The following is a 27,749-nucleotide window of genomic DNA, read 5'->3' as shown; positions in this document are numbered from 1 at the left end:
ATTTGATGTATCTAATGGCTGTTAGGTCGTCATTTATCACAATAGTCAATGGCTGTCAGATCGTTAGTTACCATGATAAATTATCCATTCACAGTTTCCTCTCTATTGGACTTATTTCTTAATCTTTATTAAAAACCCTCTTTGAGAATGTTCAGTTTTCTTTCTACTTTTTTGATTGCATAATCATACTTTTTAGGGACTCCTGTGTGATGTAAAATGCAATGGAAATTGTGATATATTTTACATTATGAAGATGGAAAAACAAACGAGATAACGTTCGAAAGATAATCCACCCGGGCCTTAATTTATCAATCAATAATTGAGTTCGGAAGATTGACGATTATTTGTACAATCGAAAAATCCGTTTATGAAGTTTCAAATTATTTACACAATAATCAATTCACAGTTCCATATTGTCGATTACTACACACACAGACAGACGCGTACAGACGAGGTCTAAAAATTTCATTTTCCGACGTTTTAGATCATACTGAGTCCATATAGGAGAGGTTGGGGTAAAACGGACACTTTTGACTTTTTTTAAAATGTTAATGAGGGGTCGAAATGTTGATAAAATTTAATAATTTTTTTTCAATACAAAAAACAATTCTTTCTCTTTGTGGCGAGCCTAAACTGAGCTCAATTGATAAATTTGTTTCTGAGTTATGAATAATTCAAAAAAAGTCTAGTGTCTATTTTACCCCACCCTCCCCTAACACAAAAAATCCAAAACTTACATTTGAACGATTACAAAGCTTCCATTCGGAAGCAAAAGCAATATTACTAAAATAATGATTGATGCCGATCCCTCATGAAAGACCAGAATTTTTTCCGAATTTTTGGAGATCTTGAAGAAAGAAGGTGTCAGAATAGAGAAAGAATCCCCCCCAATTGTTCTCCCAAAAATCCTTTTCTCTCAAAAACGGCCATAAAAATCGTTAAATCCGTTTGAATGAAAGGATTCGAGTTCAAGGGTACATCTTGCGAGTTGTTCTGTTCCCCGAAAGAATGAGACCACATAACCCGCCGTATCATTGCAAAACGTTAACTCGCTGAAAAGAAAAAACCCGTAAAATAAAAAAGAAGCCATGAAATCCAGGAAGCTCAGTGATGTCAGTCCGAGGTGAGAGGCTCGTGGTCAATAATCATCCGGTGCGTCCGTGGCTGACCAAACCTACCAAATGAGCGATCAAGAAAAGAAATAATCGAAAAGAAAAAAAGCCAGCAGGTGGGGCAGACTCGAGAGGTAGTAAATGCCCCCCAACAGTGCCCCATGAAGATGATGTTGCCCTGGTGGGAGCAATTTAGGTTACTCGTAGCACCAGGGAATGTGGGCCGACTATATACTGGCTCATCACCATCGCCCGACAGTTCATTCCTTCTTTGTAATTCCGAATCGTAAGGTCCCCACATCATCGTCTCGCACTTGTTCGTCTGGACGTCAGCGGTGCATCTGATTTTTATCATCTTCGGTGAGTCCACGATCCCAAAAAATTACAATCATTATTCTCGTTTAATATCTACTCAAAAAAAAATTATCAAACATTTGGAATTGGAGTTACGTCCAAATAAATTATCACGAAACGGTCATCGACTTCGGACTTGTCTGGGAGAATAAAATCTCATTGACTGCGAATTGCATAAGACGTTACAGGTGCACGCATTGTTCTCACGAGTAATTATTCAAATATTATCTCCAATCGACTCTCCACATGCGGGAGAGAAAACATTCCTGATGAATGGCTTATTTGCATCCGCTTTTCTGGATATTTCTCTCGTTCATTCACTTCCTCAATTTTGCGGGTGTAACATCAACGGTTTTGTTTAATTTTTTGGATTGTTATTGATATTCATATTATATATTATTTTACTTTCATTCTTCTACCAGCTCTTGACGTATTTCCGGTAGTTTTTTATCGCTTCAATGATTGCTTTCTCTTCAACCCATCCGCGGTTAAATATTGTGTATTGAGAGATAAATGGACAGGTTCACAAACAAGTCTGGTTTTAAATAAAAAAATCGCAAGATAAAAATGACTAAAAAAGAAATTGTTCCATTTTTATTTGGACGTTACAAACATGAATTACTTGCTCTTCTTTCGATACAACGAATCGTTTTAAATCAAGACGCGGGGTATTTATGCGAGATGGTGGGTTTTCAGGATGAAAATATCCCTCTCAAAGGGAAGTTTACGGAAAGAAATTCAGTAGCGAAGGGGTAAAACGGTTTTAGTCGATTTAGCCATTAGCTGAGTTTTCGAGAAATATTTCTGAATCTAAGGGAGATAGCGAAATTTTCGTAATAATTTTTTTTGTAGAGCGAATTAAGGGTGACAAAAAAGATTATGCCAAAAATTTTGCTATATCCTCCAGATTTCGAGATATTCATTGAAAACTGGCCAATAGCCAAAATCTTGAACCATTTTACCGTTTCGCTACTGAATTGGGTTTCTCTGCTACAGGATTGTTGTTATATCTTCACCATTATTCTATGTAAGAATTAATTTCTCCTCTTTGATTATTGAATTGTCAAAACGGAAAACTACTCTCACTTATGGCGTATAAAATGAACATTTTTCGATAGCGAAATATGTGTGGTAGCATAGATTAAAGAATAAGTAAGGCTAAAAAAATTGCTTGCTTACAGAAAAAATTACAATTTTTTTGAAGCTCCCATTCTATTTTGTCGATAAAAATTTTTCACGTCGGGGCAGTCTTTAGATGGTCAGCTCTGGATTTTATTTTTTTTGGTAATCTTCAACTTGCGATTTTTTTGGTTCAAATAAGACTTGCTCGAGAACCTGTTCGTTTTTCTGGCAGTGTACCGTGATATTACGAAATTACTTTATTTTCTTTATTAAATATTCAAATAAATTTGGTACTTCTTGACGGGTCAGTTACTTTATCATCCTTGAATGCATTCAAAGTCATCTTTAGAGTGATTAAGGATTACCAAGTACTTTGGCTATTTTTTCTCCAGTGAAATACTTTTCTACTCTTGTTGTCGAACATCAGAGCTTTCATTTGAGTTCTATTTGATCCTAAGTTTCAGGACATTTTACAATTATTTTATTATTTAATCTTTGCAGGACTGAATTTGAATCTCAATATAGAACAGTTACTTTTGGAGGAAGATTGACGAAATAATTTAAAAAGTGCAATTTTAAAAAATTATGAGCATTTCCGATGGATAATTTATACGCAATTAATTTTCCACCATAAAAATCATTTGTTCGGAATCGTAATAAATTTATTCATATTCAGAATTGTAGCAGAAATCGATTTAATGCCTAAAAAATGAGATTTCCGACGGTTTAAAGAATTTCAATTATTTATTTATCAACAACGTATATTTAAAAAAACAATAATTTTGTGCAAAATGTAATCATGATTTGTTTCAAATTTTTCTCACGCAATTTAATTGACAAATTTGATGATTGAAAATGGTTGAATCTATAGTATTCTCTGTACCAAACTATAAAATATACTTGGATATCTATAAATATAATTCATCTCCGCAAAATCAAAAGCATTATAAAAAGACAGACCAAATTATCTCACTCCGTTGATTAGTTCTGTTTAATCCAATCACTTCTTCATCTGTAACAAAATTTCATTTCATAATAGGAGTGAATGAATCGAAGTAGAATAATGACGAAAAAAAAGGTGAATGGATCCATCCTATTACGAAATTGATTTCTATGGTGATTCGATTTAAAAAACGAAAGAAATTAAAAAAATAAATTTTATCGCGAAATAAGAGCATTAGATTAAAGGTAAAAAACCGTGAATTCAGATCTTGTAATGTACTTTGAGTTCTTCACAAAACAGTGGCAAAGCCGGCCACGTAACGGTTACCCCGTGGCACATTGCGGGCCGCGTTAAAACACCACAGGCAGCAACGAGACTCGTTTCGTCGCGCGTTCATTTTCTCAAATGGTATTGTCAATAGGGCGTACGCACGCCGGGTTCTACAAGAAATCTGGCACAATTCACGCATTTGTGTCCGCTTTAGTTGTGACTACTGCGAGTGACGAATATTTCTTTCATCCATCCGAACTTACTTGGGAGGTTTTTTTCTTGGTTTATGCCGTTCTGGCGCATTTGAAGATCGAGAATTTTTTTTTGTTTTTATTTCTTCTCTCATTCTTGATTGGGTGTAACGGGATGTGAATTTCGGGAATACCCGGCCTCCGGCATCTGCACGCGAGAAATTATTGTTTTTTTTATGAAGGGATCGGTATAAAGTGGGAATGGAAGGTACACTGTTAGATGTTTATTGGGATTGGTTTTTTTATTTAAGTTGAAACTTCAGAAAAAATGGTTTCATGCGATTCGGCGAATGCAGAAGCTTTGATAATTGCTTGAATTTTTTGTTTCATTGAGGAAATTGAACGTGGGATTAACGCATACATTTTTTATACGTGTTGTAAATGAAGGAAAAATTGTTTTCTTATTTCGTTAATTAATTTGCTAAATTGAATATCGATTGAAGTGTACTCTTAATGAATAATAAATTCAAGACATTTCAGTATCATCCGAATTTTCATCATCATATCAAATCACAATACAATTTCAATTTTACCAGTTGACCGATTCTTTTCGATCAAAATGTGTTGGAATCTCACATAAATGAGGTGTAGTTGAATAATATCAATATCGGGATTTTCGTAATTTTCGAGCATTGCACGCACGCAAGAATTTAACAGAAAAACCTAGTGAATTCGTTAGAAAATTCTATTGGATTTATATATTGTGGAGACGATTTCGACCGAATTTTTAAAATTTTTTCGTAGTTATTGGCTCCGCGGTTATTAACTGATTTGAGACAGAAGCCAATAACAACGAAACAATTGGATTTCTATTGAACATTCTATTAGTTTTTGACCGACTCTATTGAAATGTTCAATAGAAAATATCCAATAGAATTCGATTTTTCTATATAACTTATTCTCTTCGGATATTTTCTATAGAAATTCCTCGGTTCAAATTTCCTAAGAGTTTTTCATTCTATTTTTCATTTCTTTTCTTTTCATCAAGAAAATCAATCAAAAAAAAATTGAGCGCAGGAAATTTTACAGAAAATATTTCAATAGAATTGTGTAGCGAGTTCGCTAGGTTTTTCCATTAAATTTTTTCATCCGTGTTCTATCATCATATGAAATTAAACTTCGAATTCCTCGGAAATTGAGTGATTTATCTTTACTATAATCGACTGACATTTCATGTAAACGAGTTGTTAAATATTTTAAGAATTCTCAACGGGAATTTGATGTAAAATTTTCTACTGGTGTAGAGGACTATCCATTCTTTTTATGTCATTTGTGATGAGAATCGATTAGGTAGTATTTACCGTTGGATAGAGGAATGAGAAATCTATGGAAGAAAGAGGAAATTTGGTGATTCAATAGTACATCTGAATTTTTTACATTCAGAAAGCAGTACAATTCACTGGTCGTCACCGTTGAAGAATTTTCCATTGAAAGTTCCGAGGGAAATACTTTAAATTCAAGACAAGTCATGCTCGGAGTTTCACTCAAAATTACTGATTAATAGAACAAAAATTTTCCACTGAGCACTGAATATTCATGTTTGATTTTTCATTAACGGGGTTTCTCTGTTACTACACGATTACGCGGGAAATTTTTCGAGTAGAACTGAATATTCCATGATGATTCGATGGAATTAGATTAGGGAGGATTGAATTTTAATGGCCTTATGAATATATTTTTCTCGTTGTCTCATAATATTTAGAGTCGGTCAACATTTTTCCAACAATTCAACGCAAATATTTAACACCTTTAGGAAATTCTATTCTATTTTATAACATTTCACGGACGAAAAAATTTGATAGAAAAACCTATCGAATTCGTCAGAAAATTTTACTGAATTTCTATTGAACTGTTCTATTAGTTTTTGGCCGATTCTATCGAAACGTTCAATAGAAAATATTCAGTAGAAAAAGTCAATAGAATTCAATTTTTCTCTATAACTTTATCCTATTTCGATATTTACTATAGAATTTCCTAGGCTCAAATTTTCTAAGTTTTTTCGTTTGATTTTCTTGATGAGAAGAAAAGAAAAATAAAATGAAAACAACTTGGAAAATTCGAGTCGAGCAAATTCTATAGAAAATATATGAAAAGAATAAGTTATATAGAAAAATCGAATTCTGTTGACTTTTTCTATTGAATGTTTTCTATTGAACATGTCAATAGAATTAGCCAAAAACTAATAGAAAGCTTAATAGAAATTCAATAGAATTTTCTCACGAATTCGATAGGTTTTTTTTATTAAATTTTTCCGTGCGTGTTTTTAGGAATTTTCATTTGGACAACAAAATAATAAAGAATTTTTTGTTTTAATTTATTTCATCCGTGTATTAATGAACGATTATGAGAAAGAAATTCCCTTCGCTTATGTTATGAGGGCCGAGCCCTCTATTATGGACTGCAAATGCCCTTTTTTCTGGAATGACTAGCACAGGGCGCATGCGTCGCGCGCGTATTGTTTTCCATGGGTGCCGGAATAGTAAAACCTGACCGTTTCTCGCTTTCATTAATTTTTATCTCAATAATAATACAGGAAAAATGAATGGTTTCAACAAATTTTTTCACAATGAGAATGTGATTTTTGAATAATTTATTCGGAATCGTCATAATCCTCTCCATCTTCGTTTCTCTTTTGCTTTTTGCGTTCTTTCTCATTTTTAGGTATGCATTATGTACATATACATTTATACTATCTTATAGGTGTATTTTTTTATTGTACAGAACTCTATTACAGTTTTTTAATTGTTAAAAAAATTATACTGTATAAAAAATTATACATAGACATTATATTACATTACCTGATAAGCGGAATAGAAGCTTCAAAATTATTACACTTGATTTTTTAAGAATGGAATAGAAATAAATAAAATAGAAAATTTTCAATTTCTCGGAAGAATTAAACATTAATATTCAATCACTCTAGGAAATTCAGTTCCATTTTATAACATTTTTTATAAAAGTTTCAAAATTTGTTACCGTTCCGAAATACTCTCGTTGGGAAATAAAAATAAAGAATTTCCGGTTTCGAGTTATGACAATCGTTGTGTTGATAATCTGGGGACTCAGTAATTATCCCATATGTGTAGTCTGTATTGATGAACGATAATGAGGAGAAAATTTCCTCTCACATTGTGAGAGTCGAACTCTGAATGAAATCTAAATGAAATCAGGTAATGAAGCAATAAAGGCTAACAATTCGATCTTTCACATGTCACTGGTGAATGAATAACGGCGGACTTCAGCACCAAATGTCACGAAATGATATGTTATTCATAACTTTGCTGGATACGAAAAAAGCCTTGTGACATTTGTTAATTGCCCCCAACTTCATTACTTTCCTTTCGTTTTTTCTCCTAATTGATTGATGGATTGTTACCCTTTACCATTCTAATCACGAAATAATCTCATCGAAGACTGCGTAATGTACTGCCAGAAAGAAAGATGTTGAAATTAGATTAACGGGAGAAAAATCATGAAATTGGAAATTTCATTGAAATTTCACTAGAATTCTAAATTTTTGAAAATTCCATTGAATTAATTGAAAATCTATGAATGTATCTATCCGATTTTTTCTGATTTCTATCACCTCACATGCATTCATTGAACTGAAATCTAGAGTTTCCATAGATTTTTTCATCAAATCGGGAATTTTCAAGAACGAAATTTCCTGAAATTCCAGTGGAACTGTAACTTGATAAAAATTTCAAGAAAAATTACCGGACATTGCAATGAAAAATTTTGAAAGGGTATATGTACTTGAATATTTCCGTTGTATATTGCCTATCAGATCACAAGCCGATATATTTCATACAAACTATTGTTTTCATTAAAATAATTCATTCTCTACAACTTTCTAAACACGAAATTATGTTCGTGATGAACTTGAAGATATTTTCTACATATTTTCATTCAAGTTTATAATGCCAACAGACATTTCCTGTCTATTTCACGCCAATTATCTATTCCCCATAGTCACCATCAAACAACCAGGACTGAGAGTATGATGAGTTTGTTATTTAAATTTTCTTCTTTCTCTTAAAAAGTGAAGGCATTAAAATTCCTTCTTCGCAATTACCTCTTGCAAACATCCTAGGTGAGCACTACACACTATTCCAGAATATGTTAGTTCACCCTATACAAATGCTCGTTGAGCGATTTCCCGCACCAATTTTGCTCATCGCAGTTCGACGTCTGGTTGAAGATTTTTTGTAAATATTTTTATTTGATTTATGTATTATATTCCTTTCATTTTATTCATTTATTCTATTACTTTTATTCTATTTATTCATTTTTTTTTCTATTTGTCTATTCTATCACTTAGAACGACGGCCTGGCACAGCGGGAAAGAGAGTTGCCTCACATGCGAGAGGTTTCGGGTTCGATTCCCGGTCGGCTAGACCGGTGATGATCTAATCATTCAAAGTCTTGATCAAACGGCCGCCACAACAGATTGTGATAGATTTAGGTGGCATAGGGTGCTTTACGTTTGAAAAAATTGTATAGAAATTTCCTATACGGGTTACGTCCAGACTTTCCATATATGATATTCGGATATTTCTATACGGATATTTTTTATACAAATTATTTCTATACTATTTCTATAGGTTTGATCCTATACGACCCACTGCCACATGTATAGAAACATTTCGTATGGAGTTGCGACATTTCTCTACGTTTTTCTCTGGAGCGTTTAGACATCTTTTTTTATGAAAACAGAAATTTAATATGCACATATATATCTCGATGTAAAATATTTAACATATATCTGCAATATATCTTTGATATATTTTCGGCCAAAAACGTGGTGTGCTAAATATATGCTAGATATAAGTGCTGCATATATCTCATTCCCATAAGGAAAACATCCAAATTTTGAATTTTTATCGTCTCGGTCTCGGAGTAGATGTATAGTATCATCACGTCTCGGTCTCGTGAGTATGAAAATTGGAAAATAGGAGACCAATCATAAATCGAGTAAAATAATGAGAAGACTCGCCCCGCAAGGTATGACCCTGATGACGTTTGACCCTCACAAGGCATGACCCTTGCAAGATATCATCCTTGATGCGTTTGACCCTCGCACAGTGTTACCCTGCACGGAGAGAAATGTTTAGTAAAAATTACGGAACTCACAATTCGCTCACCGATTACGGAATCGACTCAGAAAATTTAAGTGACGGTATCGTAATTTTTTACAGGAGATTCAGGTAAAAATTATAGAACGCACTGGAAAAATTCCGTGACAGTTCCGTAAAATTTTTACAACCACATTTCGCTCCGGATTTACGGAAAAGATACGTAATTTTTATTGAGTATTTCTCCCATCGGAATCTCGGCGCATAGGAGGGCCGCATTTTATGTCACGTGGTACAAGCTACACGGTTTTATATCGGTAAAATTTGATAAAACCACGGCACGTTGTTAAGGGAGAATACACAAAATAATTGAAATGCAAAAGTGTAGCTTCTACCGCATTGACATCAAATGCTGCCCTCCAGTGACCGAAATTCCGATGGAGGAAATACTCCTTCAAATACCCCTCGAGCTTCAAAATGCATCGGGTATTTCCCTCAACCTTCCCTGCAAACAAACGATCGTGTCAAGTTTTGTAGGAAAATCGCTCGCGCATCGCGCTCGGCATTTTTAAACCTACAAAACTTGACACTCCCGTTTGTTTGCAACGAAGCTATCGGGAAATACCCGATCATTTTGAAGCTCTCGGGGTCACTCGAGGTATTACTACTGAATATTTCTCTCCGTGTGGTGAGTAGGGATGTGAGTGACAAAAATGACCGGTCAAATGACGGTCAATATTACCGCGGTCATGACGTGTAATTACCATGTCCATAAATCTGACGATTCGGTCAGGAATTTAAAAAATGACCAATTCAATTCTGACGGTCAATTCTCATCCATATAGATGACATACAGAAATTTTGATTCGGTTACTCGGTGTCGGCAAGGTTACTGGCGGTCATAGGGACCCTACGTCGCCTAACTAATGAAATAAAATAACCAAAAATTTGACCGAAAAAATTACCAAAAATAAAATGACCGTCAATTTGCATCTATATAGAGGAATTTTGGTCATTTTCTCAAATTTTTGACGCTGGTTGTTCATGACGGTCATTTTGCATGGGGAATTATCTCGGTGTCAGAAAATGGTCAGAAAACGGTCAATTTTGCCTGACCTGACCGAATTGAAAAATGACGGTCATTTCAAATCCCTAGTGGTGAGGCGTTGATGGTCTCGACGAGGCATCCCGATGGTCTGGAAGTCTCGCTCTAGAGGTAGTTTCGTCTGACCCTCGACTCGAAAAATCGAGACGAGACGAGGCAAGACGATGCCGAAACTAGTTTCGGTACCGTGCGCAGTCCTACTCATCTCTTTGCAACGATCTCTTGCAAAAATCCCAGGTGAACATTAGCGACCATTCCAGAATCTGTTACTTCATCCTAAATCAGATACTCGTTGAATTATTTCCCTCAGCAATTTTGCTCATCATAGTTGGACGTCCGGCGTGTTAGATTCCTGAAACGGTCGGTCGTCTCGGTCGTGCATTCCTCACTGCCTTGGTTGGAGTGGCCCCGCTTCTCGGTGATCGGGTCACTGGGGCCCTCGCACGTCTGAGCCTAGTCCCCCATCTCCAACGCGACACACATGCCAAGTGAACAAAAAAATTAAAGAAGCTTTATCGAAATAAACACTTAAAAAGTGGTTAAATAATAACGTTATGCAATCTCGCTACTTTTGTGAGTTTTATTTTTATTTTCAATGGATAGTAGTTTATGGAGCATATGGCCGAGAATAATGGGCGAAACCAGTCAATTTGGAAGAAGAAAGTACGGTCGGAACACCGATTTTATGTGATTAATCAATATTTTCCTAATGCGACTCTTAAATAATTGTGAAATACTAATATTTTAAATGGATCACCTCCCAATTCTGTCTCATTAATCGTACATTATAGGACATACACGTATGAAAAGTGACAGTTCCACTGAAATTTCAGACAATTTTGTCATTGACAAGTCACAATTTGATGAAAAAATTAATGGAAATTGTAAATTTTAGTTCAATTATTCCATGAAAATTATTACAAATCAGGAACATTTAAGTAGGTATTCTGGAATTTTCAATTGTTTGAAAATTCAGTGTAATTTGTATGTAATATTCGTGTTGCAATTGAAAAATCAGGTAATTTTGGGGATTTTCATCTTCCTACTGCTGCAAAAATTTGGAATTCCATTGAATTGTCAGTTAACTTGACGGTAGGCATGCATAAGATTATCTCAACCTATAAAGCGTCCCAACGGTGCGAGTAAGACACTGAAAGAGCGCGTCTGTTGACGGGGTAAATTAGAAATTTCATCATTCCTCCCCCTTGAAACGAATTCCATGTCGTTATTTTAAAAATTTATATTACTAAATTATGCAACCTTCAGTTGTTTTTTATCATTATTCATTTAATATTTACAAAATCAACAGATTGATCAGTAACAACATGTAAATTTCGTGTAGATGAGTCATTGTAAAAAAAATTCCACTTGATTTTATTTGAAAATTCAAGAATAAATTCAGTAGCGAAGCGATAAAACGATTTAAGTCGACTTATCCTTTAATTTCTCCGAATTGACGCAAGATAGCGAAATTTTTGTGATGACCTTGTTTGAAGCGCAGCTTAATATCTATCAGTTAAACGGTCGGTTCTATCGACAATCCTCGAGCATCATCGGAAATCTTCGGTTCAACGGTCAGAAGATCGTGAAAATCCCGAAAACTAGTGGCACTTCAGAATTAGTAGAATCAACGTGTCGCTCAAAGTACCCCACCCCGAGTGAATTATCAAATGAATTGTCAGTACATTCTCAAGTACATCAAATAATATTTTTCAGTGAAATTCAACGAATTAATATCAACTACAACCAACACAGTGCAAATAGAATTGGAACGAGTGGGTAAAACCCACGAATAAATGTGATTTTAGTTGAACGTGTTCATTTAATTTTCCTTTCACACACTCAGTAAAAACACCTCCCAAATCCATCCTAAATTTGGCAGTAAATCAAACAGACCTTTTTTGTAGAGCGAATTGAGAGCTACAGAAAAAGTTATAACAAAGATTTTGCTATCTGCCTTGGACGCTGAGATATTCATTGAAAACTGACCAATAATTGATATCGACTTGAACCGTTTTACCACTTTGCTACTGAATTTCTAACAGCGTCCTTGCTTTTCGGTAAAAAGTGATTTGCTCCCCTGAATTCTAATTTTCCAATCGCATAGTTAGATATCTCTGAGAATTTAGGTAACAGTGACATTAAAATTTTTAATGCAGGGAATTTAAATTCAATGTAAGATTAGATCGTTCAGGGAATTTCGTATTTATTCTTGACATGTCAATGAAAGCTTGAATTCTCCAACCCATTGCGAAAAATTAACATCTTATTTTATTAAATTTCCAATACATTGAAAATGCGGAAAATCATTTTTTTCAATTTGCGAAATTTCTAACGTTACATGGACTTTAAAACTCCAATTTCATCGAATTCCATGAATTAACTGATTATTCACTAAACACACCAGACAAAATTTAATAGAGCAACTCAACGAATTCAATAGCGAGTTCTATATTTCGATTGAACCTCTCTCGAAAATTCCATTCCACGCATGTTTTTTTGTAGAAAATGTCCAAGAGAAACTATTTTACAGAAAACTTTACTAGAATTTCAGCTTTCTATAGAACTTTTCTATTGAAACATTTTCTATCAGAATTCCTCGACACGTATTTTCTAATTTTTTTCCGTCCAATTTTTCTTTTTTTTTCATTAAAAAAAAAGCTTCCATTCGGAAGCAAAAAGCAAGGAAACTTAGAAAATTTTAGCTGAGAAATTTCGACAGCAAATGCCTCAATAGAATAACTTTTATAGAAAAATGATATGAATAAAAAGCAGCGTAGATAAGCTGCGGAATTCTTCAATAGAATCGGCGAGAACAGTCCCGCCGACAAATTGATTCAGTAATTTTCATTTCATCCAGCACCACCTCAACCCGGCAATTTGTTCATTTTTCATTGCGACGATATAATAATTCGGCGTTACGCAACATTGAGTGCAAACTTTCTCCCATGAAACCCCGATGGCTACAATACCGTGCATCGAGTGGTACATACGCACCCATTGAGCTCTCCATTTAAAAATAAACAACAACAACGATTCCTCGTGATCAGCTTGGTTGCGTCAATCACTCGGTAAACCTCTCCCTTTCTCCTCGGGGATCAGCGTGATTTATCGTGACAATTTAGAAGTTCATTATTGGATGCATCGAGGAATATCTCGGCATCACGAGAACGTTTTATTGCATTCGATGATGGTAGCTGGGTAATTTAGAATTAAATTGAGAGGAAGATTGTCAACAAATTATCGTTCAGAGATTATATCTGGACTTTATGAAATATCTCAACTTGCAGTTAATTTTTTTTATTAATTGGAGTTGCGACGAAGAGAAGTTGCGGTTCGTTATTTTCATGGGGAGAGAGTGAATGAAAGTTAGTCCTCTTTTCTGCATTTATAGTGCGAATTTTCTACTAATAGTGGTGATGAATATTCATAAGAAACGATTAACCTCCGATTTGAAATAGAAGAACCAGTTTGACCGCCGAAATGTAACAAAATGCCGAGTCGTGTTGCATCAGTCGATGAATAATTAGGTTAATTTCTTCATTTTCTCCTCAGCAGGCCAGCGCTTCGATCGTCATATTCGATTTTGTAATCTCGTGATATGTATGTCACTCAAATCTCGTGTTAACGGTTTACAGATGAATTCTACGGGAGTAGAGATGCCCCCGAGGGTTATTCCGAGATGATTCAAGCGCTCTCCTGTATTTGGTACAAAATAGTCTTTTTCATGCTTCGGAATTGCGCAAGAGCCGCGATGTACCTTTCGAACGGGGTGGAAGTGGAGATTGCACTTATGATACGTGAATGGAGCGCGTATTTTTTTCTCGGAGAAACGAAAATGTTAATGTCTAGGCTTTTTGTTTTCTTTGTTTCAATCACGTTGCTTCTGAGATGAATGGCGACATTTGTGTGAAGAAGACGCGAGTTTGTGATGTAATTGGGGAGATCCTGGTTCAAATTGTAAAAATATCTGGAAAAATCATTTATTGAAATATTTAAAAGAAAAAAATCAATGAATTTCAATTTTTTCTATTAAATTTATCCTGTTTTAATTTTTCCTGTAGCAAGTTCTCAGCAGAAATTCCTCCAGTTTTTTCCATTCTTTTTCATCTGATAAGAAAAATTAAGGAAAATAATGGAGGAAATGTCTAGTTTCTGAAGCAAAAATCACAATGAAGTCAACGCCGTTTGTAATAACATGTTTTTCTCAAAATAAGTCTTGAGACATTATTTCTCCCCATAAAATATAAATTAGTCAATAAGTAATGGTTGACAATACCCATTTATATCTTCTACCGCAAATGTCTGTCGAACGAGTTGGAGGTGAAGATTATTGAGTGAAGCTCGTGTTTTTTCTTGGAGAATCGAAAATGTTAATGTCTAGGCTTTTTGTTTTCTTTGTTTCAATTACGTTGCTTCTGAGATGAATGGCGATATTTGTTTGCACGGGGAGAAATATTCAATAAAAATTACGTATCTTTTCCGAAATTCCAGAGCGAAATGTGGTTGTAGGAAATTTTACGGAACTGTCACGGAATTTTTCCAGAGTGTTCCGTAATTTTTATCTGAATCTCCAGGGAAAAATTACGATACCGTCACTTAAATTTTCTGAGTCCATTCCGTAATCGGTGAGTAAATTGAAGTTCTGTAATTTTTATATTGAATATTTCTCTCTGTGTGGAGAGGACAGTAGTTTTTGATGTAATTGGGGAGATCCTGGTTCAAATTGTAAAAATATCTGGAAAAATCATTTATTGAAATATTTTTAAAAGAAAAAATCAATGAATTAAAATTTTTTCAATTAAATTTATCCGGTTTTAATTTTTCCTGTAGCAAGTTGTCAGCAGGAATTCCATAAGTTTTTTCCATTCTTTTCCGTCTGATAAGAAAAATTAAAGAAAATAATGGGGGAAATGTCTAGTTTCTGAAGGAAAAATCACAATGAAATCTAATAAAATGTTTTTCTCAAAATAACTCATACGATATTTCTCCCGTAAAATATAAATTAGTCAGTAAGTAATGACCAATAATACCCATTCATATCTCCTACCGCAAATGTCTTTTGAACAAGTTGGAAGTGGAGAGTATACTTGTGATACATGAGTGGATCGCGTGTTTTTTCTTGGAGAAACGAAAATGTTAATGTCTAGACTTTTTGTTTTCTTTGTTTTAATCGCGTTGTTTCTGAAATGAATGGCGATATTTATTTCGAGACGGGAGCTTGTGCTGTAATTGTGGAGATCCTGGTTCATGTCGTAAAAATGTCTGGAGGAAGAGCAATTGATGGATAAAAAATTTAATTCATTGGAATATTTAAAAGAAAAAAATCTATGAATTTTAATTTTTCTTATTCAATTTTCTCTGTTTTTATTTTTTCTGTAGCAACTTTTCAGCAGGAATTCTCCAAGTTTTTTCCATTCTTTTTCGTCTGATAGGAAAAATTAAGGGAAATAATGGAAGAAATATCTAGTTTCTGCAGCAAAAATCCCAATGAAATCATCACCTTTTCTAATAAAATGTTTTTCTCAAAATAAGTCATAACATATGTTTTCCCCGTAAAATATAAATTAGTCAATAAGTAATGACCGACAGTACCCATTCATATCTCCTACTGCAAATGTCTGTCGAATGAGTTCGAAGTGAAAAATATTGAATGAAGCTCGTGTTTTTTCTTGAAGAAGCGAAAATGTTAATGACTCTTTGTTTTCTTTGTTTTAATCGCGTTGTTTCTGAAATGAATGGCGATATTTGTTACGAGACGGGAGTTTGTGATGTAATTGTGCAGATTCTGGTTCATATCGTAAAAATGTCCGTGGAGGAAGAACAATTGATGGATGAAAAAATTAATTTATTGGAACATTTCAAAGAAAATATCGATGAATTTTAATTTTCTTATTCAATTTAATCTGTTTTAATTTTTCTGTAGCAACTTCTCAGCAGGAATTCCACAAGTTTTTTCCATTCCTTTTCATTTCATCAGAAAAATTAAGCAAAATAAATTGTATAGAAAAATAAACATTCATCGACTTTTTTACTTAATGTTTTTCTCTTTAATATTTCGATGCTATAAAAAATTCTTCCACAAACATAACTCAAGAAATTTCTCCCATGAAATATAAATTAGTCAATCAATAATGACCCATAACACCCATTCATATCCTCCACCTGAAATAACTAGAAAGGAAAAAAGAAAAAAATCCACTTGATCTACAAGTACCAGACGTTGACGATTTAATTGAAGGTTTTTGATGGATTTACTGGGCATTGGCATTATAACGCTAGCAATTTGTCTCAGTCTGATAATCAATTTTATATAACGTATTACTAGTTCAGTGCCCCACTTGAATTCCCCAGAAATAATCTCCATTAGGAATTCTCCTCAGGCGGAATTTTTCTCGAAAAAAAAAATTGTCTGAGTGATAAGGAGGGCAGGTCGATTGAGGCACGTGAACTGGGCCATATGGTCGAGGCGTCGGGTTCAGAAACGGCATTGTCTTATGCTGGATCCAAGAAAAGCGAGCTGAGTTCTATTACCCGTTAGAAACCCCTGATTTCTGATGATAGCCAACAACAATGGGTGCAGGTGAAAATAACTAGTGGGTGGCGCAATGTAACACGTGACCATTCAATGAGTCTGACTTGCACAATGAGGATTTATCAATTTTGAGATTTGTTTTTCCTTAGAAAGCGACGAATTTCATTTGATTTGGTTTTATCAAATTTACTGTAGGCACAGTATGAGAGAAATATTTTCTAATATGTGGACCATATTTACTTGGGAGAAGTAAATTATTTTCAATGGCTTCAAGTATCTTTTATAGTTTTTAGATTCAACCATTTTCAATCATCAAATTTGTGAATTAAATTGTGCGAAAAAACTCGGGAAAAATCATGAACATTCAGCGTCATTCAAATTACATTTTGCACAAAAATTATTATTTTTTAAACATTCGTTGTTTATAAATAAACAACGAATCTGAAACTGTTTAAACTTTTGGAAACCTGATTTTTTTACATGAAATGGATTTCTGGTAAAATTCTGATTATGGAAAAATTTATTCGGATTCCAAATAAATGTTTTCCATGGTGGAAAATTTATTGTTTATAAATTATTTGTAGAAAATGTTCGTAATTTTGAAAAATTGCAATTTTTGAGTTAATTCATCGATCTCCATTCAAAAGTAAACTTGCTAATTTTTTTCTAGATTTTTAAAATATTCTCTAACGGTTCAATATCGAGTTTCAAATTCAGACCTGTAAAGTTTAAATGTAGGGTCAAATGGGGCTCGAATGAAAACTCTAATGTTCGAATATAAAAATAGAAAAGCATTTCACTGGAGAAAAACCTATCTTTTTCGGTTTGGTACAGAATATACATTATACAATATAGATTTAAACATTCTCAATCATCAAATTTGTTAATTAAATTGTGAAAGAAAATTTTCAAAAAATCATGAATATTCAGCGTCTTTCAAATTACATTTTGTACAGAATTATTATTTTTTAAACATGCGTTGTTTGTAAATAAATAATTTAAAGTGTTCAAACTTTCGGAAACCTTTTTTTTTTCGGCATGAAATTGATTTCTGGTAAAATTCTGAATATAAAAAAATTTATTACAATTCCAAACAAATGTTTTTATGGTGAAAAATTGATTGTTTATAAATTATTTATAAAAAATGTTCATAATTTTAAAAAATGGTAATTTTTAAATTATTTCATCATTCTTCATCCAAAAGTAAACTTTCTCATTTTTTCCAGATTTTTAAAATGTTTTCTAACTGTTCAATATTGAAATTCAAATTTAAACCTGCAAAGTTTAAATAACGAAATCATTGTAAAATGTCCGGAAGCATAGGGTCAAATGGGGCTTAAATGAAAGCTCTGATGTTCGACTATAAAAGTAAAAAAGCATTTTCTATTGGAAATTTCAATAGAATCGGCCAAAAACTGATAGAAAATTCAATAGAAATCCAATAGAATGTCCTAACGAATTCGTTAGATTTTTTTATTAAATTTTTTCGTGGTTGCTATAAGCCCCTCAGGACGCCTAGAAAATTCCATCGGATTTCGGGATGTTGTATGAAACGCTGAAATTCTACTGATTGTTTGCCACAGCATAGTTGCGATCGTAAATTTTCTATTAAAAAAAAACGCACAATAAAACTGGAATTCTGCCATAAATTCGACCCCAAACTAATAGAATTTTCATCAAAGTTCAATAGAAATTCAACATTGACATTATAAAATTCCCTAAATGTTTCCCTCCCGCATATATAAATTTTTCTGCACATCCCGTCCTCCATTACCACCGCTTTCACTACAAATTGTCGCTGGCCCCCATCAAATTTCAATCACTGAACACTCGCAAGATTATAATTTCATGCACCGGGATGAGTCGCAAAACTGAATGTTCCGGAGAAAGTAAAAGTTGTCATCATGCCTAATGAATCGTGAAAATCACTCTCCCAGGAAAAAAACTCATTCGCAACCATTTTCCCAGTCACGAATCGGCTTTTTTAATACCGATCGATTATCGGTGTCGATCCGGTCGCGCTTGGATCGACAAGGTCGCCAAATTGACCGAGACTTTCGAATTCATCAAACTGATGCGTTGGAGTTTTATTTGCAAAGTGTGATGGCCAAAACGATCACTGAATGAGGAATCAATGTTCCACTTTTGATGACATATTTTTTTCGCTCTTCATTTTCATGAAATTGATTTTATGGATTTCAGGTCATTCAAGAGGTGTAACATGAAGTCGATTTTATGCCTTTTATTCTTTGGAATTGTTGCTGTTACGGCACAGAGGAGATTGGCTCTGCCTGATCCGAGAAGCTGCGCAAATCGTAAGTTTAATTCAATAGAAAAATAATTTTACTAAATAATTCTACTGTTTTTTATATCGGAAATCTATAGGAATTCCCTGAAAAAAATGAAAATTTCACAACTTTGCAACGTGTTTTTGAATAAATATATTTTTTTCCACTTGAAAAATTAATTATTAATTTTTTATACAACTTTTGCTATTGAGTTTTTTTCGAAAGGCATTCTGAGCATGAGCTTTTTCTCTTGGACTTCGTAATAACGAACAAAATAACTAGAGCAAAAATTTCTATAAATAAACCTACAGAAAATAATTTACAGAGAAAAATAAAAATCAATTGACCTTTTCTATCGAACATCTACAACAAAATCGCACCGCAAAGTTGTATACGTTTTTTAGAATTCCACGCATGGAAAAATTCAATGAAAAACCTAGCGAATTCTAGGAGAAATTCTAATTGGCTAGAAAATTCTACTAGCATTGTATGGCGTTTCTATAGGATTTCTATTGGAATTTTATTGAAAAATTCTATTTGTTTTTTGCGCTGATTCTATTGAATATTAAATAAGAAAAAGTCAATAGATTTCGAGTTTTTTTTTGAATTGTTCTCTTGAGATTATTTCTATTAGAATTATTGGACACAAATTGTCTAAGATTTTTCCGCTTGATTTCGTTTTGTTTCGCATTGCAGAATTCGAGTGGAAAAAATTCAGAAAATTGATGCCCAAGCATTCTTATAGAAAAAAGCTCAAGAGAAAAATTCAAACAGAAATTCGACATCTATTAACTTTTTCTTATCGAATGTCCAATAGAATCAGCGCAAAAAACAAATAGAATTTTCCAATAGAATTCCAATAGAAATCCTATAGAAACCCCCTAGAATTCCTGGAGAATTTCAATAGAATTTTCTACCGACTTCACTAGGTTTTCTATTGAATTTTTTCATCCGTGACCAATTGAAATCCTTTCTCTCTGAATTTTTCCATGCGTGTATGAACGGAATAAATGTTGAACAATGTTCTTAACTGATTCACTTACGACTGAATGAACGAATGAATGAATCAATTGTCCCATTGATTGAGGGAACATGATGAAAGTATATTCTTAATTCCGCAATTCGCCATGCATGTTTTTAAGAAATGAAAACCAAATTAAATTTGATGATTAGCTTCTCCGAATTTAAATTCATCCATTTCAAAATTGCGATGAATAAATCAAGAAAGATGACATTATGCTCATCAAGAAGGAAAGCCACATGAAATAAATTTCACATTTCCTTCACAAACCTCCGTTCAATTACCTCTCAATAGTATTTATCAAAGCCATCAAAGGTCGCGCATCCAAAGAGATTACATCCAAGATATTAAATACATTTCCCACAACTCGTAAATTCACTATCATTCCTCCATCAATTAACCACGTGAAAGTTGGCCGATTCCTCTCGTACACTTGACACGTTAAATTTTATTAATCACGTGGACAAAAAGAATCTCGTTAGGAAATTATGAGGATTTATGGCTCGCTGACTCTTCTGTTAAACTCTAGGTGTTCGTCATGCCTCGTACAGAGACGCGAGAGGTGTTGCACACTCTTACTTCTTCAGTTGGGAGCATCAGCCCACTAGGAATCTAGAGGTTGACTGGTTGGACGCACGTAATATCTGTCGTCGTCATTGTATGGATGCTGTGTCAATGGAGACACCGCAGGAGAACGAATTCATAAAGCAGAGAATTGCTAGAGGTAATGAATATGAAAATAATTATCGTTTGTTATTCCGAATCTTACGGGAACTTTCACTCTTTCCATCTGCAATTCAATGTTGAGCTACTGTTCAACGTCTTCTGTAAGAAGCAAATTTGATAGAGAAACTTCCTTTTGTGATAGAGATCAATTGGAATTCTGTGAAAAATTCTATTCGGTTCTTGCGCTAATTTCTATTGGAAATTATGAAGCATTGACGTGCGTTTCTAGATAGATATATTGGATAAAAAGACCCGGATAAACCAGACCCAGAGTTAACCCAGAGTTACACGGATTTTCGTATATGATATTCGGATATTTCTATACGCATTTTTTTATACAAATTATTTCTATACGATTTCTATAGGTTTGATCCTATATGACCCACTGCCACATGTATAGAAACATTTTGTATGGAGTTGCAATATTTCTCTACGTTTTTCTCTGGAGCGTTTAGATATCTTTCGCATGAAAACAAAAATTTATGTAAAAATTTCTGTATATAAACAATTCGGATAGAAAATATTCATATAGAAATATCCGAATATAATGTACGGAAATAGTATAGAATTTTCATACGCAATCCGTATAGAAAATTTCCATACGATTTTTTCGTACGTGTAACTCAGGGTTTGATTCACCAGGAGACTTCCATGATTAATAAGGTATTGAATCTGCTTGAATAATTTGTAAACAAAAATTATAAATTTGATTTTCTATCAAAAAATTGTGTGAAAAAAAAGGAAATTTTCTATAGGAATTTAGAAGAAACTAATGAAATGTCCAATGGAATTCCAAGCATTGGGTTTTCTATTGAATTTTTATCATGTGTGATGATTCCTATTCAAATCGTCCGTAATGTTCGGGATTTTACTTCTGAATGGAATAATTTTGCTTGGAAATCATCTAGAATGGTCTGAAACGTAAAAATCCAAAGTTTGATGATAATGTGTGTTCACTCGGTGGTCAGTTTTTAGAAAACCGAAGAATTCAAAGGGCTAACATCCTTCCAAAAATTGCGGGCGGCTGTATCTTCGATAGAACTGTCATAGTACGTGGATACGTCCATGGGCTTTCCTTCTTTCTCAAATTTCCTACGAACTCCTTGCATTCCCTCGAATTTTCTCGAAACTCTTTGAATTCTCCCGGATTTCCTAGAAACTCCCTGAATTTTCTCGAAATTTCCAAAAACTTCTCAAATGACCTCGAAGTGTCTAGAATTTTCTAGAATTCCGTTAGATGGCGCTGCACATAAGGACCGTTTCCCAAAATGACCCCCCATATTGAAGCCATAGACGTGTCCATGTCAAAAATCTCAGCCGGTTTGTGAGAAACCGCCATTTATGTCTAAATCGTTTTTCGCAAATATCTCCAACACTTTCGTATCTTCAATCCAGAAATGAAAAAAACTTGCAATTCTTCATTTTTACGCTTCATTTCCAATTCATCTTCACGACATAAAGAAATAGAAAGAATGAGAAGTAATTACGTCTGAATATCGTTCTCCTCGAAAGTAAAAATTCAATATAATAATAACCATTGAGTATGAAAGGATAAAAGACGATTTCGTTGAAAAAGAAACCTTCAAACATGAAATGAAATGAGTGAAACGACTCCTGATTTCTTTCTCTGGAACACTGGGTCGTGTAATTGTCTCAGTCTTCCCACTGAAAGATGACAATTAGTAAAATAATGAATGAAAAAGAAATGACAGGGGAATTTCTCTGGAGTTATGATTTTCCCTCGACACGATTTTTTTTATGACAATATGATATTAAATGGAAAGGGTAGAGCAATGTCCCCTTTCGCATCGTCGTGTCCTCGGAAATAAAGATTCACTTGTTCAACGAACGAAGAAAACGTCGCGCGATAATTGTATATGATTTTCTTCTTAACTTGTCGATTTTGAGATTAGGTCTTGTAATGTGATATGGCTACATTGTCGGTGACTGTAATTATTTCGTGTATGAGATGGTTGAGATAGCTAAAATGACTGTTGTGAAATGCTGGCAAGTACGGAAGAATTTCATAGAAAAATATTGCGAATTCACTAGAAAATTCTATTGGATTTCTATTCAACGTTCGATTAGTTTTTCACCGATTCTATTGAAAATTTCGCAACTCATTTGCGCAGTTTTCCAGTAAAAATGGGCAATGGGAAATATTATATACACTGAAAAAAAAGTCTAATATCTGAAACATATTTACTTGACACAAGTAATTTTTTGTTCAATCGGGTACTCGGGTATGGTTTTGTCTTTTTGTCGCAAATGAACTCATTCCAATTGCGTGGACGAAACGTCAATCTTCAAATTTAGAGAATTTATTCGGATTCCGTGAAGCGCAAACATTCTGAGTTTTAAGCCATTGAAAATGATTTACTTCTCTCAAGTAAAGTATGTCTACATATATTAGGAAATTTTTCTCCTAGTATAAAAAAATGAATAGACCTTGATTTTTCCCTGCAGCTTATTCTATTGAGAAATTTTTTAAAGAAATTTCTCAGCTTAAATTTTCCAAGTTTTTCCATTTGATTTTTCAAGTAAAAAGAGAAGAAAAATTAAACAAAAAAATGTTTAAAATTGAGAAGAAATTGTATGGAAAGATGAAATTGAACTTATTTTGATGGGATATATTCCATTGAACATTTCTATTTAAAAAAAGTGCCGGTGAGTTGCAGAATTTTTCAACAGAATCGGCCAAAAGCTAATAGAACTTACAATAGTATTTTCTAGCAAATTCACTAGGATTTTCTATGAATATTTTTTGTGTGTGGGCTATCGAGAAATTGAAAATGATTGAGGATGGTGACTCTAGGTAATGTGAGGTACATCTGGACTTCTGGACGAAAGTGCAATTTCAACGGCTGCGATAGGCCTGATCTCTTGCCCCAAAACATCAATGGATGGTTCTGGTCGGGATCTGGGGCGAAAATCGGACCGACTACTCAGAGGAACTCTGGGGACTGGAGCAACACTGGAGGATACGGACAGGCACAGCCGGATAATCGTGAAGCTGCACAGGTACGATCCGTTTTTTCTCAATTTCGTTATCACAGAATATTTACTTGTAATAATCATTCTTGTTCCATTCCCTTCATTCTAAATGAAAGGATTTATTTAGCATGAATCAATTATTTATTTCATATAATTAGAGCATTCTCTTCAAAGTTAATATACGAATTTATTTATTTCCAATAAAAATATTGTTGAAGTGAAACAAAAATTTTAAACGGTTTCACTCGCTACAATGCGTCCATCCTCTGGTTGCGGTGCTTCCTTAAAAAAATGCTATTCGTGACTTATTCAAATTTATTTGAAATTCTATTAAAAATTATGCCTTCAACGTTGCCGTACGTTTTACAATAGATATTTTTTTATGGAAAAAAGTCAATAGTTATCGAGTTTTCTGGATAATTTCCTCTATTGTAATTTTTTTATTCTTCGATTTGTATTTGAATATTAAAACTTCATTAGAATTCTATGATTAACATTAAAATTTTAACGAAACTCAGTGGAATTTCTTGGAAAAAGAAAAGATTCTTTCCTATTGAATACTTTCATGCGTATTACCTTAAACCGAAGCGCGTGGAATATTTTATTCTTTATAATCACACGCAAAAAAAAATTTTACAGAAAAAAGTAGCGAATTCGATGTAAAATATCTATTAAATCTATCAACATTTCTATAGAAAATATTACATTAGAATGAATTATATAAAAAATTCGAGTTCTGTTGATTTTTTCTATAAATCAATTCCATTGACCATTTTCGATGCATCGATTAAAAATTAACAGAAAGTTCGAATTCGCTAAGTTTTTCTATGAATTTTTTTATATACAATGTGAAGTATAAAACTGTCTAACGTGGACACCCTTAACTCAATTAGCGAGGTCAAGCCACCTCTTCAATATTAACCAGCCATAACAGAACGCAATTCTCCTTCAACATTTGACGATGCCCATTATCCTCTATCGTAGCAGTTAAAGATATATTACCTGACCGTTGCAAAATCCTGAAAATTATGTAACAGAAGTTGTAATAATTCGTGACTCAAGCAGTAGCTTTGCAGGCTTATTTAAATGATTTGGTAATAGGCTTAAATGGCTCCTAATGATGCCAATTATCCTGAGTATAAATCAAAGCATGAGTTGTGTAGTAGACAATTGATTACTCGGTTAATTCCAGTGCTCACATGTGGACTATCCAAGTACTTAAATACTTTCCCTGGTAAAACAGTCCGATTATTTCTGACTGGGTGATAAAAAATGAATCGGCGTTACTGATATTTCTGTCTTTGCCCGTTAAATTACGATTGGCTGGTAGGTAGAGTTTGGAGTTTGAGAAAATTATGAGAATTAATAGGATCAAGGGTATGTGGACGTTATCGTCCGATTACTTTCCAAAAAAGTGATTGATAGATCTCATATTGCTCATATAAATCTTTAATATTTATTGCTCTTTTAAATATTTATAGGCGTAATATGAGATCTATCAACAACTTTTTTGGAAAGTAATCGGACGATAACGGCCACATCCCCTTGTTCCCATTAATTCTCATAATTTTCTCAAACTCCAAACTCTACCTATCAGTCAATCGGAATTTAACGGGCAAAGACAGAAACATGATTAACGCTGATTCATATTTTATTACCCAGTCGGAAATAATCGAACCGTTTTACCAGGGTTAGCCCTTTAATACTTTAGTATTTTAGCAGTTTTTTTCTCAACAAAAATATTTAGAAAGTTGCCATCATTCAAAATTAGGGTCTTTTTCACGAATAATTGATGAACAATTAATTTTTTACCCTAGAGGTAATACACGAAGTAATTCAAGAATGAATAAATACGATAGATTTTTTTTCATGCGACTTATTCTCTTGAGATTTTTTCGCATAGAAATTCTTGGGATTTTTTTTTTCATTGAATACTTTAGCCCTTTAATACTTTAGTATTTTAACAGTTTTGTTCTCAACGAAAATATTTAGAACGTTGCCATCATTCAAAACTAAAGTCTTTTTCATGAGTAATTGATGAACAATTAATGTTCTCCTCAAAAACAATACACGAAGTAATTCAAGAATGACTAAATATAATAGATTTTTTTATGTGAATTATGCTCTTGAGATCTTTCGCATAAAAATTCTTCGGAATTATTGTTTTCATTACACAGTTTTACAAAATTTCGGCATTTTTTGACACAGAGATGAGGCTGCCACCATTAGAAAGATTTTTGCACGCTGATTTCAAATTCGCCGACCAAATCTCATGAAATGACCTAGTTTCTGAGAAAAAAAATGTTAATTTCGTCAAAATGGTCCAAAATCGACTGTTTCAAAATTTCATGAAGAAATAATGCCTGTGTCTATTGAGCTGAGAAAAATAGCAACGCAATGATCTGAAAATAGAGTTATAGGTGGAATAGGGTAATTTTAACCCCTCTCGTACGGCGTCGATATAATGCAACGGCCCATAAATTTGTCCTATCGGCCGGGGTCAATATATCGACCCTTTCCATCAACAGTAAAAAATCATTTTCTCAGATTTATTTATTTTTTTTCAATACATTTATAATATGGAAGTTGTTAGATGAAAATTTTACATCCAACCGATTCAATCACATTAAATCATCTCGTTTATCAACAAAATTTCCCCTAAAAATTTTGAAATTTTTACTGAAAATACTTCAATGATCCTTCTATCGAATGGCAGAAGTTAAATTTCGATTTGTTCAATAATTTGTTTGTTATAAATAAATTTAGCATGTTCGAAGATCTCGGTAACCAATTGTTGGCAAACATAGAAATTGGCGACAAAAATTAGAAAATTCTTTGGGAATTTATTTCGAAGTTCACTACAGCCAATGCATTTTATTTCAATTTTTTTCGTTGGACTGTTTTCAAGTTATCATTTGTTGAATAACGGAGTTGACGCGTCGTAAGTCTCCCGGTCGTTGGGACAAGCCGCGTTATATGGGCGCCGTACGTGAGGGGTTAATCAAAAGCAGGCAATTATTCACAATAAATTCCGCATCTTTTCAATAAAATGAAAAGGAATGAAAAAAATCTAGGAAAATTTCAGCTGAATGTCATTATTTATCTTTTTCGCACGAAACACCTTAAAGACTTTCTAAACTATTGTGAATTCTTCTAATCATATTCTCAATTCAGGGTAACGACGAATCTTGTCTCGCCATCCTTAACAACTTCTACAACGACGGAATAAAATGGCACGACGTTGCCTGCCACCACCTGAAGCCCTTCGTCTGCGAGGACAGCGAGGAACTCCTGAACTTCGTTGCATCGCGAAACCCCGGAATTCGTCTATAAGTGATTTAAGAATTCAAATTGGGTGAAACCATCACACATCTAGACAGATAATATGAAAATCAATCGAGACAGGTCTTCAGTTATCCCATGCATTACTGTAAACTATTTATGATATTCTAACTTGTAAGTTTCTGTCTTCCTTTCCGGTATTTTCTGATGTTCCACGCATGGTAATTTTGGTCTTGGTGATGAGTTTTTTCCTCACGAGGTCGGAAATATGATTCTCGGGTTACTGTTTGATTCAATACTCATGTACAATTCTATCAACAAGTTTTATTGTTTGGTCTTCTGTCTCTATTTTTTCTTTTGTAACAATTAGTCATATGATAGTTGGATAATTGTACATGTAGGATTCTGTATTTTTTATTATGAAAAGAAATGCAAATGTTTGTATGAAAGCGTTTTTCTCCTTTATTTTTTGTTATAATTGGGTAAACAGTAGTTTGGGGAAATTAATTGACAAGTATTGGGGGATTTAATCATGAAAGATAATAATTTACACACGAAAAAATTTCAAATAGAAACCTAGCGATTTTGATAATAAATTCTATTGGATTTCTACTGAATTTCTATTGAAAATTCTATTAATCTTTGGCCGATTCTGTTAAAGAATTCCGCAA

The 27,749-nt window shown here is 33.6% G+C and overlaps 1 protein-coding gene across 2 annotated transcripts; it reads left to right on the top strand.

Moving 5' to 3' along the window:
* The first annotated feature begins 1,394 nt into the window (after nt 1-1,394).
* On the top strand, nt 1,395-27,407 carry LOC107038041. Of its 2 annotated transcripts, none has more exons than XM_015256908.1 (5): nt 1,395-1,472; nt 18,970-19,082; nt 20,606-20,800; nt 23,618-23,823; nt 26,971-27,407. In XM_015256908.1, the coding sequence occupies exons 2-5, from the start codon at nt 18,989-18,991 to the stop codon at nt 27,127-27,129; spliced, it is 654 nt and encodes a 217-aa protein (XP_015112394.1). In that variant the 5' UTR covers nt 1,395-1,472; nt 18,970-18,988; the 3' UTR covers nt 27,130-27,407. The 2 variants fall into 2 exon arrangements, with proteins under 2 accessions (XP_015112394.1, XP_015112395.1); XM_015256909.1 differs by lacking the exon at nt 1,395-1,472 and adding an exon at nt 11,872-11,909.
* Nucleotides 27,408-27,749: the final 342 nt, after the last annotated feature.

The sequence above is a fragment of the Diachasma alloeum genome, unplaced genomic scaffold (assembly GCF_001412515.2).
Source record: "Diachasma alloeum isolate Michigan unplaced genomic scaffold, Dall2.0 Dall_scaffold_00277, whole genome shotgun sequence".
NCBI lineage: Eukaryota > Metazoa > Arthropoda > Insecta > Hymenoptera > Braconidae > Diachasma > Diachasma alloeum.
Note: the sequence above shows the minus strand (reverse complement) of the source record. Positions and strands in the feature narration are given on the sequence as shown.

Coding starts and splice junctions, on each gene's coding strand:
- LOC107038041 (XM_015256908.1), top strand. CDS start 18,989: ATGAAGTCGATTTTATGCCTTTTATTCTTTGGAATTGTTGCTGTTACG. Junction 20,801..23,617: donor AAAGCAGAGAATTGCTAGAG/GTAATGAATATG, acceptor TGGTGACTCTAG/GTAATGTGAGGTACATCTGG. Junction 23,824..26,970: donor ATAATCGTGAAGCTGCACAG/GTACGATCCGTT, acceptor TTCTCAATTCAG/GGTAACGACGAATCTTGTCT.